Source organism: Antennarius striatus, chromosome 20 (genome assembly GCF_040054535.1).
Source record: "Antennarius striatus isolate MH-2024 chromosome 20, ASM4005453v1, whole genome shotgun sequence".
Classification (NCBI taxonomy): Eukaryota; Metazoa; Chordata; class Actinopteri; order Lophiiformes; family Antennariidae; genus Antennarius; species Antennarius striatus.
The window spans coordinates 6515648-6527865 of record NC_090795.1 but is presented as its reverse complement, the minus strand read 5'-3'; the positions used below and the strand labels follow the sequence as shown (position 1 = coordinate 6527865).

General features: G+C 40.3%; 1 protein-coding gene across 2 annotated transcripts; it reads left to right on the top strand.

Moving 5' to 3' along the window:
- Positions 1–2864: 2864 nt before the first annotated feature.
- On the top strand, positions 2865–12165 carry vill (villin-like). 2 transcript variants are annotated; one of them, XM_068343721.1, is made up of 20 exons: positions 2865–2993; positions 5387–5467; positions 5586–5660; positions 5750–5949; positions 6292–6400; positions 6703–6813; positions 7167–7372; positions 7447–7525; positions 7616–7714; positions 7826–7979; positions 8419–8519; positions 8617–8754; positions 8876–9034; positions 9317–9496; positions 9578–9723; positions 9984–10128; positions 10582–10770; positions 11041–11106; positions 11274–11609; positions 11902–12165. In XM_068343721.1, the coding sequence occupies exons 2-20, from the start codon at positions 5396–5398 to the stop codon at positions 12013–12015; spliced, it is 2679 nt and encodes an 892-aa protein (XP_068199822.1). In that variant the 5' UTR covers positions 2865–2993; positions 5387–5395; the 3' UTR covers positions 12016–12165. The 2 variants fall into 2 exon arrangements, with proteins under 2 accessions (XP_068199822.1, XP_068199823.1); XM_068343722.1 differs by lacking the exon at positions 11041–11106.
- The last annotated feature ends 53 nt before the right edge of the window (positions 12166–12218 follow it).

The following is a 12218-nucleotide window of genomic DNA, read 5'->3' as shown; positions in this document are numbered from 1 at the left end:
TTAATATATTGTGTTAATTAGAGGAGCCAAAACCAGAGCTAATAGAATTTTCTGACAGTCATCAGGGTAATGATAATGTCTGCTGGATCTATAAACTATTAGCAAGCAATTTTCTTCTTTGTCAGATTAAAAGTGATCTTATGTAAATTCTGAATGACTGACAGCTTGTTCTTGCTGGCCCCCTTTGGTAAGAAATTCAGAAGCATCTTTCAGGACAACTTATATATTTATAACTATATTTTTGAGGTTCATAGTTTAATCCTGAGAATAGAAAACTCTTTAAAAGGTTCATTCAGGAAGACAAGTAATCTGTCATTCACTCATATTATGCATATCCAATATGAATTCCTGCTATAAGCCTAATTTCAACAGCCTAATCCAAACTTTAATGACCCAAACCCTAACATTCAGTTGTCATAGAAATGTGCCTTAAATGGAACGAATATCCACAAAGAGTCTATCGATGACTTGCAATCTTCGTGACAACTAATCAATTTCAAATTTCAAAATCAAATTAGCATTTTATAGAAGTAGATTATCATCTTTAACTATTACAAAATGTATAAATGCATTTTTTTTTCAGTAGTCTGTCGTTACATTCTGAATAGACTTGTTTTAATCTTGTATTTAAACAAAGAAGTCGTTCGGGCTTCTTTGAAACAACGCTTGAGTGCAAATTTCTTCACAGTTTTATGATCAGCAGGTACATTAATTATAGGGACATAAACTAGTAAATGAGCAACAGAGAGCACAGCTTCATGTGATATCTGGATGTGAACTTTTAGCTTCCGCTTACGTAGCCGTCACTTTGCAGCAGTGGATTAGGCATTACAGAGCCCATTGTTTAAGCCTCAGGAGCTCTGGTGTTGCTGGTGTTTTTTCCTCTTTCAGTTTTGCACTTGTTCCATAGATATGTGAAGACTGAGGTTCACCACATTGGTGAAAATATCTTATTCTATTGGAATGGAATATAAACAAAAAAAGATGTGGTCAAAGGTAAGAAAAACTTCAGCCTTTTTGTTTGAAAACCAGGTTAGTTACATAACAATCTGTTTTTTGGAGTCTCTGACAGGAATTGTGTGAACTTTATCAAACAAGGATGAGTGTAACTGATGTATGTCTGAGCAGGAAACAGCAGGAAACCTCATCGTTGATTCACACAGAAGAGAACTTACAGGTGGTTCATCCAGTTTGGAAATGTTTGGAATGATGGAAGCAGATTTGGGAATTAAAGTTTACAGCCAGACTTGATCTCAAGCTTGTGCTTAGCAGTAAAGGCAACTCACCCACCACTGTTTTCTCTTGTATCTGTAGGTCAGGTTAGATCAGGTCAGGGACTTTGTTTTACCAATCGGGAAACTCATTTGTACATGGTGTTACTTCTTTTAACATACACAGAGAACAACAATGCAAAAATAGGAACCAAGGCAGTCACAGACTGGAATATCCCACAACACCTATGAATTCAAAATTTTACCCTGACCTACTTGCATAAGTCAAAGATCAAAGCTAGTGCTCTGACCTACTGTCATTGATCAAAGCACTAGCTTTCATCTACGGTCTTACTCACATTGGCCTTCTCCCTCGTCTTTCTATCTTTAATCGGTTCCTGAGTACAAAAGTTGAAATTTGACCTTGACCTAGTTTTCTCAAGGTTGAGGTCATCACCTCATTTTCATCCCCTTTGCCGCCCGAGTAATGTGCTTTTTGTTTCATCTCTCTATCTGCAAATGTTTCGAAGATATTTGGTGAGCAAACGGACGGAGGGACGAATACACAAACACCGACGATTACAATACATCCCCCTTCACGGGATGTAAAAAGAAGTGACACAAATTCCCATGAAGAGGTCTGACACAATGCCAGTCAGGTTTAAGCAAAATAGTGCACCTATTAAAGCATTGCATAACTCCCTAGTAAAACACTACATTGACCACAAATTGTGCCTATTCAGTATTGCACAGTCTCTTGATAAAATATTAGTCCAACAACTTGATTGCCCATAAACAGTGTTGCACATACTCTTGGTTAAAGGTGCATTCCCTGTGCTATCATCCAATCTTGCCACAGTGTCTGTGTAGGTTCTCAGTCATCCAGGTCATGGTTATCTTCAGTTCCAACTGAAGAAGTCTCTTGGATGAGAGACGAAACGTCTTCAAGAACTTTCTTAACGTCCAGTGGATCGACTCAAAAGCTTTTGGACTTGCCACAGTGCTTTAGACCCAATAGGTATGAAGTTAAAAGCATTAAATTAAGTCTTATCAGTGATAAGAATTGGGGATGAAACATATCTATTGAGGATGTAATCACTAGATAGGGATGATTGTCATAAGCAGACAGAAGGCAAGCTGTTGCTGCCGTCTCAGAGACCAGATACACACATTTTAAATAATTTGGAGCATTCCTCCTACAGAGCAGCGACCCAGCGACAGATTCCTTCCCATCTGACTCTTTCCCTATACCACTGAATGCCTGTTGAGTTCAATTCCCTCATCTACTTGTTATAACAGTTGTGAAATGAATAATTAGTGTCAGGAGACCCATGTGATGCTTGTTGTGCTGCTGCGGGCTTAGCCGCACAGAAACTCTGGCTGGGTGCTTAAAGCACAACCAGGACATCAAATGAGGCTTCAGTCCATCTCAATCCAGGATGTAAAATTTTGCAAAGATCTTGACTATGTGGCCGTCATTCATTTGCAAAACAAGCCAGAAGGGCTTTACTTTTTTTTTCTTTTTTCTGAGGGCCTGGAAACAATGTAAGCATAGGCGTATTTAAGGTCTTTGTACTGTAAATATCGACCCAGGAAATTGCAGGTGTGTTCATACCAGGGTGTGGAGACAAATACACCCAACTCTCTCTGCCGCACACACTCCAGTCTGCACACAGAGGTACAAGCAGAGTCTCTGCCTTGCGTAAAGACATCATCGCACTAATCTCCTTCCACAACTTGCAGGAGACGCCCAGGACATCCTTCCGCCAGACACAAGACAAGGTAAGATGAGACTTTTATTTTGGTAAGATATCTCATTAGATTACTTTCAATATTCCTCTTTTTCTTATATCTGAGTCGCTGCAATTTGTTGTAAATCAGTCCTCCAGACAGACTTCCTGTGCTGTTTTAAAACCTCTATCATTCTGTGTAAAGGGAGATGAACAGATTGAAAGCATCCACAGAGGTCATTTTATAAGTAGGGTCAATGAGCACAGCTGCGTAAATAATGTGGAACTAGTCTTTCCTGTCACAATAATAGAAGCATGGCTTGTCTGCAATCTTTTCAGATATTGTTTGTTCATTTCTTTGTCATTGCCTCTGGGTGGGATCAGATTGCATAGGCCAGATCAATCAATCCTTTTAAAACTCACAACAGGGAGATGAAAAAGGAAAACAGATTGATGAAAAGGAATACTTTAAAGTGAATGACAGGAACAAAGATTGTCCGTGATATCACTCTCGACATTCATTAATGATTAATGTATATTTTATTCATTTGAAGGGAATAATAGATATGATTACAGAGCTTAAATCTTACATTTAGATATTCACCTTTCCAACACATGAAGACAAACAAGCCGTAAACAGATGCAATTATTATTAATATCTTTATTATAACAGTTTATTTCATTATGTGTCAGAAATAAATCCATGTTTGACCATTGAAACCATGGATAAGCAGTGACTGGTTATGTACTTGTACTTTAAACCTAATCAGCGACAAATGTCAGGAGTTATGTCGCCCCTAACCCTTGACTACTATAACCAGTCATTAATGATGGCTAATAACCGAGATAATCGCTCTCAGTTAGGTAAGGGTCTAACTGTTCTTTGATCAATAATGCCATTTCAGCATTCACAGGTCATTACTTGTGTCCAAAGTGAAAGATTTATCTCGTTTTAATGCTGTTTTTAACCAGCAGCTATTTCTGTGTTCGTGATATTATGACTGGATTATGAATCAGCCTCTCTGTTCTCAGACTCGCACAGGAGAAGTATTTGTAACTTCAGCCCAAGTCATATCATTTAATTTCAGTGCCAACCCTTTTTTTGTGTGTGTTTGCTCTGCAGGCCTCACCTTTTTATCTGATTACCAGAATACCAAAGTCATGACAGTATTAATAAAAGGAGTGGGGAACACCCTGGTACAGTACAGATGACCAGACGTGTCTCAAAGAAACTCTTAATCAATCACTGCCTCTAAGACGTTTTTATCTGACCTGGAGATTTGTCTGAGGATGGATGTCATCCATAAATCCAAGATTATTTCTCCTCTGGACAACCTCAGACACAGTTCCTCCATCTTTCTGAACACCCCTCCCCCCCAAAAAAAAAACAAAAAACAACAACCATGAGTTTGTGGAGCTTATATCCTGTATATTTTCATGTTATTGTGTCAGCAACATAACAGCCGACAAAAACCAGTGTCACCACTAAGCCTGTGTTCTTGGCTCAGCTGGTGATACAGTGTGACTTATCAGTGCTGTTGTTTTTGATGGTTTAGTCAAGAGGCGGTTTAAGCATCACTGATTGCAGAACTTGTATGCTGCTATGGAGCCAGGATGACACTCATTAGGGGGATTAGTGATGTATCACTGTTGGAGATTCAATCTTTTGAAAAGGTTGACTGGTTATGTCAGAGACATCTGTTTCCAGTGAAAAGATAGGGAACTTGTAAGGATTAGTATAAGAGGCTTCAGCGTTTCTCTGTTGAAGTACTTTGGAATTGTAATTGAAAACGTGTTTTCTCATCGAGTATGTAAGGTTGTAACACGTATTCTCAGGCAGCTGGTGGAGAACAAAACTGAGAGCTAAAGGAGGGCTGGTATTGTGTTGAAACATGATGCTCCACATCTGCTGTATGTGTGAAGAAGATCATTTTTGTTGTTTTCATGTTCATGTAGTGACAAATATTTTTTTTATGCTATTTTGCTTTTTAAAAAAATGCTGCAAATTAAAAGTATAAAATGTATTATTATTACATTTTCATTGAAAATCCTATGTTCAAAATAGCGTAGTAAGACAAAAGAGGATAAATTTGATTAGTTATTGCAAATAATTTAGCTTTATTTGGTATCATTCTAATATAAAATTTAACAGTTATTTATGTGCAAGTAGAAATTTATTTGCTTCTTTGTTTAAATTGCCTTGGAATGGAATTTTTAAAAAAATATTACTGTAAATATTGTAAACTAAATGTGTTTTTAAAATAAAGTCTGCCAAAAAAATGTCACGTCACTAAGACATTTGCATTTCTATCATTATCTCTTTGCTCATTTTCATTAGGCATCTCAAATGTATACCTTTATATATGTTTATTATTATTTACACACAGCAAAAGATCAATAGTTCACTTCAGGTTAAAAACTGTTTCTTGTCTTACGTCGTTTCAGTTCATCAGAATGAGCGATGACAATCAAGACGCGTTCAGGAACGTTGGCAAAAAGCCAGGCCTGCAGATATGGACCATCAATGTAAGTCAGCCATAGCGCATAGGATGGATGTGTTTTACTGGTTGTACTTGGGTACTGTACTATGTACGATGAAGGATGCTCAAATCATAATTTATTTGTATTTTTTCTCTGTTCCTAGAATTTGCAGATGGTGCCTCTTTCAGCCAAAGCCTTTGGTAACTTCTTTGAGGGAGACTGTTACATTATTCTTTATGTGAGTACAATGAAGCCTGAAATTCATGCACGCCTTGATAGCATCTGTGGAAGCATCAGTCTTCAATCTGTCTCTCTCTGCATCACTAGATAAGTCAGAACAAGGGCTCGGGGCAGTCAGCTGAAATCCACTACTGGATTGGAAAAACCTCCTCCCAGGATGAGCAAGGCGCAGCCGCCATCTACGTCACCCAGCTGGACGAATACTTGGGTGGAACTCCAGTGCAGCACAGAGAGGTGCAGGGCAACGAGTCACCTCGGTTTAGGAGCTACTTCAAAAATGGTCTCATGTGAGTCACACAAATGGGGAGGTGACTAGAAAGGGGTAGACACCAAATAAAGGGGAGTTTCTCTTTCCCTTACAGACTTACGCTGTAATCTTTCTTAGACACAGTTTACCAAACTAAAACCTGTTCATGTAATTATTGTGTTATTATATTGTCCAAGCTGAGCAAAGAATTACAGTTTTCTCTCGCCAAGTTCTGCAACATCTGACATTTAATGATGTTTGTGCTCTATCATTAAAGGTATATTTCAAAACAAACACAACTACAAGTACTATCAGCTGCTCTTGCGTTATGCTGTGTTTTATTGCACTTGAACTTTGGTCATGTACGCCAATCTCTCCACAGCTACAAAAAGGGTGGGGTGGCCTCGGGTTTTCAACACGTTGACACAAACTTCTACAACGTCCTGCGATTGCTGCACGTCAAAGGGAGAAAACATGTCACAGCATCGGAGGTATGCAACTTATGCAACTACAAAGAGCTGTATTAGATATTAATGCTGTCAGCCCAACAACTCCCACTGGAGATATCACAGGCTTCACATCGCAGAGCTACAAAGACTGTTGGCACTCCCTTTTAAATAAATTACAGCATTCTAGTTGCCAGAGTTGTCAAAGCAGGTGCTAATTGCCAGAGGAGTGATATGACTGTATGGTGTGTAAGTGATATATCCTCGTGTTAGCAACACTTTTTTTTTTATGGCTGTTAAATTGAATAAGGAAATGACTTGGTGACTCAACATCCCTTCATGAACAGGTGGAGGTGTCATGGGACAGCTTTAACAATGGAGATATATTCCTGCTGGACATGGGGAAAGCAATTGTTCAGTGGAACGGCCCCCAGAGCAACAGGAGAGAGAAGCTGAAGGTAACATTTCATCACAGACGAGCGTGAAGTCCCAAATGTGCAACCATGGTTGCATTTAACAGGAAAGACAGTTAGAAATGACAGAATTTAAATAATTAATCAATAATTCATGAAATTCTTATATGTTGCATATCGCCATGATAACTAGATGAGACAAAAACTAATTGTCTGAAGTGCAGCAAAGTAGCAGACAAAAAGGCACTCAAAACTAAATTTAAATCAAAACCTCTTCAAAGCAATTTCAATTCAATTTATATTCATAAATATCTTTTTCATAGAAATTAAATCTGTTCCCTAAGTGAATTTGCAGAGATATTAATCCCCTCCACCTCGCATCCCTCTCTGGTTTACAGGCAGTGCTGTTGGCTCAGGACATTCGGGACCGGGAGAGAGGAGGTCGAGCTCAGATCGGTGTGGTCGAAGGAGGAAACGAGAAAGACTCCCCCGAGCTGATGAAGGCCATGACGGCGGTGCTCGGCCAGAGGAGCGCGCCTCTAAAGGAGGCCACTCCTGATGACAGACCTGACGGGGCGCCGAACGCCAACGTCAGACTCTACCAGTGAGAACTCCATCTTGATGTATATTATTGGAAATATTTTGTTCACTTAATAAAATCTCCTTGTATCTCCTCAGCGTGTTTGAACAAGGTGGGAATCTGGTCGTTCAAGAGGTGGCGACGCAGCCTCTGACGCAAGATCTGCTGCACTCCTCTGTAATTGTCTTTTAATCTTCTAACATCATCAGTAGACATTCTTATGAAAGGCCGTGAGCCTTATATTATTGTTGGCTGTATTTCTGTCAGGACTGTTACATACTGGACCAGAGGGGCTCCAGTGTGATGGTGTGGAAAGGCAAACAGGCCTCCAAGGAGGAGCGGCGAGAAGCTCTCAACAGAGCTGTGGTTGGTTGACTAAATAAATCTCCTTTACTTCAGAATTATAGCTCCTTTTACCAAAGCTAAGCAGACAAAATTCATCAGCATCATGAAAGATACTCTCATCTGCTCTACCAGGGTTATATCAAAGCCAAAAACTACCCATCTAGCACCAGTGTGGAGGTGATGGCTGAGGGAGGAGAGTCATCGATGTTCAAGCACTTGTTCAAATCCTGGAGAGATAAAGGGCAAACTCAGGGTCTGGGTTCCACCTACAGCGTGGGAAAAATAGGTAACCTCCACATAACCTCCGATTAATTCATTTGAGTCAGATAGCTGCAAAAAGAAATGTTCTCAGTCATCTTATTCCTTCTTATTGTTATTACACTAAACACATTCATGCTTATTTATGAATATTATTATATTATACTATTATCATATATATTGCACCCTACCTGCATAGAGACACAAAAGTATGTCATCCTAGATAAATTAGATGTTTTTGGTGAAAAAGCCATCATGACTATATAATAAATAGAATAATTTATTTCTAAGCAACATATAAATGTGTAACAAAACCCCATTTTGTGATTTCAAATGCAAAATAAACTGGATGAAATATTCTCAGATGAAATGTTTGTTTTCAGTGGTTTTCTATCACAATGACATCATAAATTATTTATTAGTTTAAGTGATTATTTCTAACGCTGTTAATGCGGGTGTCCATGCAGCAAAGGTTGACCAGGTCAAGTTTGATGTGATGCAGCTCCATGCACGTCCTGAACTGGCAGCGCAGCAGCGTATGGTGGACGATGCCTCTGGAGATGTTCAGGTGAAGACAAAAGACATCCAGTATCGGTGATATTATCTGTACTGAGACAGGAAATGCATGGATCTTATTTATATTTCTGGAATTTTGTCCATCTCAGGTGTGGCGTATAGAGAACTTAGAGCTGGCTGAAGTAAATCCAAAAACCTATGGACAGTTTTACGGAGGAGACTGCTACCTGGTGCTGTACACATATCAAAGATCAGGCCAGCAGCAGTATATACTCTACATGTGGCAGGTCAGTGGCATCATGGACGGCATATTATTTTTGTTTTTAGCTCATCTTCTTTGCTCAAATGATATAATAAATAAAGGTTTGTTACGCTCCATTAAGTTCATGTCTGTCTTCCACCACACAGGGCCGTCATGCCACCAAAGATGAGATCACAGCATGTGCATACCAGGCTGTCAATGTTGACAACAAGTACAATGGAGCCCCGGTTCAGGTCAGGGTGGTCATGGGGAAGGAGCCTCGCCACTTCCTGGCTATTTTCAAAGGGAAACTCATCATCTTTGAGGTGAGCTTTAACGCGATGAAGACTTTAAGTCTAGATTACAAATGGTCACATGCAAATTAGGTCCACGTCTTGTATTTGAGAGAAGTCTAGATAAAATATTGCAGGAAGACTAAAAGGTAATGATTTAGTTCTTAAAATAGTGCAGAAAATACAGCAAATTATAGTCAGTACAAGTATTTACAGCTTCAAGGAAGTCAAAGGTAGCACAAAGCTGCATATTATGCCAATCTGTGTGTGTATACAATCTCTGGATGCAAACTTTGTACTTGTTTTTGCCTTCAGGGTGGCACAGGCCGACCTGGTGTGGTCAACCCTGACGCAGGTGCCAGGCTCTTCCAGGTGAGGGGGACTAGTGAGCTGAACACCAAGGCCACTGAAGTTCTGGCGAGGGCCTCGTCTCTGAACAGCAACGATGTTTTCCTGCTCAAGACTGACCAGACGTGCTACCTGTGGTACGGAAAGGTAAGCTCCAGAATCCTAACTTTTTTTTTTTTGTCTCAGTCATTGCTTCCTTGACATCTGATCACTGATCTTTGTCTCTAGGGCTGCAATGGTGATGAGAGGGTGATGGGCAGAGCGATGTCTGATGTGTTGTCCAAGCAAGACAAGCAGGTGGCAATGGAGGGCCAGGAGCCAGCTGAATTCTGGGTAGCTCTGGGAGGAAAGGCCCCCTATGCCAGTGATAAAAGGTGAATATCATATTAGCAACATCATATTTTTAAATCAGATTTTATGTTACGATAAGAGAAATTTTATTTATCAAGAGACTATTTAATAGTATTTTTAAAAAGTTAGGAGTTTAAATTTGAATCTGCTTGGATAGTTTTTAAATTGATGTCCAGATAATAGTCCCAGTGTAATCAATTAGATTATAGCGTCTCCCTACCCGCCTCCAGAGTGCTGCATAATTTCCAGTAAGGTTAAGGTCATGAGAACTGGGTTGTTTCAGACTGCAGAGGGAGGAGCCTCCTCACAGTCCCCGCCTGTTTGAATGCTCCAATCAGACGGGGACGTTCAAGATGACCGAGGTGGACGACTTCGCTCAGAGCGACCTGGACGAGGAGGACGTCATGCTATTGGACACCTGGGAAGAGGTGAGAGGTCAAGGGTGCTGAAATAAAAAAAAAGAAAAAAAAAAGTGGGGAATGTACAGAATGGTATCTGTATGATCTCTAGCCATCAAAGACTTGGTTTGCATTTTATCGAAAACAAAAATCTGGACCTGATTAAAATGCAAAACTATATTGTGTTTAAGAAAATGCCAACAAATGGATCTCTTGCTGTTAAAAAAATGAAAACAAAACATGGGTAAGGAGAATGTTTCAGTTACCTTTTGAAAGAAACCCAAACTTTAAATACGTTGCATTAAATAATATTATATATACTTTTCACTGTAATTGTACTAGTAAGATTTAAGATCTTCAAACCCATAATTAAGTAGCGTACTTGCTTAAATATTCATATTTAACTTCTGGTCGTGAAATAAGTCTATAATTATCTGAAACAGGTTAATTTTCCTTTCGCTTTTATTCCAAATCCAACCTCAGGTTTTCTTGTGGGTGGGAAACTTAGCCAACCAGTATGAGACCAAGGAGGCGTGGAACTGCGCCAAGGAATACCTCCAGATGCACCCGGCAGGCCGTGACACAGACACCCCAATCGTGGTGGTCAAACAGGGCTACGAGCCCCCCACCTTCACTGGATGGTTCAATGCATGGGATCCTCATAAGTGGAGCGTGAGTCTGTTAAAACCGTTTGACACGACAAATGCAGCGCGATCCAAAGCGTCACAAATCAGACGTCTTCTGAGACTTTACATTTCCATTACAGCAACGTTGATTCTGCAACAGGGATGCAAATATTGCATGCATACCATGACTAATCTTGTGCACCCTGAACTAGAACTTTACTGTACCTGTGGATGATTTTATGTGTTGTTTGATGATGAACAAAACCCTGCATGCTCACTAATTTTTTAGTCTTGGCTCACATGATCTTCTCAACAGGAAGGCAACTCCTATGAGGAGATGAAAAAAAAGCTGAGCGATGCATCTCTCTCACAGATCACTGTAGTAAGTGATTGACTGTAATTAATACTAACACTTAACTGTACTGTCCCAGATGCTCATGTCTCTAGTGTGATGCATATTAATGTCACTAATCGCATTTTATTCGTTGATATGTTGTATAAACATTTTCCAGATATATCTTTTCACACACCAGTGTTCTTTGCCTTCAGGATCTCAACAACTCACATATGAATAAAACTCCTGGTGGGATCGGAGGGGGGAGTTATGAGGCTCCAGGAGGCCCCATTAGCTCTCCTCCGGTATACAGGGTCCATGGAATTGATCAGGCCCCCAAACCCTCTTCTCCCACGAGCCCCTCTACCCAGACGACTCAGTCACCTGTGTCCACAAACCTGGGGCCTTCCTCCAGCGTCTCTCCATCATCCCCAGCTGGTGGATTTGCATCCCCCTCTACTGGTGGAACTGGAACGTATCTGAACCCAGAACTCCTGATTAACAAGTCCCCCGGTGAACTGCCTGAAGGAGTGGACCCCTCCCAGAGAGAGGTGGGTGCAAAGTTATGGGTGTGGAGCAAAACGAGGATGAGGAGATGCAAAATGAATCCATAAGAATTTGTTGTGTCTCTTTGGAGTTGGTTTCAGTGACAGTCTTGTCTTGATTTTATTCGAGCAAGGGCGTGGGGTTTTACGCACCATGCCAAGAATCCTATAATCTCATAAACCACGTGACTGTGACTCAGTGGGCGGGGCCAGACATGATGGGCGTGTGCCACTTTCCTCATGCAGTACCACAAACTTCCCATAGAGGGCAGACTGACTGTTTTCTGTCTGATTTTAGGACTACTTGTCTGATGCGGATTTTGAGAACCTTCTGGGCACCAGTCGGGCTGACTTCAGGCGCCTGCCAAAGTGGAGGCAGGCGGACTTGAAGAAAAAAGCAGGACTGTTCTGATGAATAACCACCGAATCGTTTCACAATCTGTCACTGTAATGTGTGGCAATAATTTGTACAAATTACAGCAAAAATAAAAAATAAAAAATTAAAGCAGCCTTTTAACTGTTGTGAAGACAGATTGGATTGGCCTTGATCATTTCACTTATTGTGAGGAAACACATAAATGTTCAATGTTTACAAGAATTACCTTATTATTATAA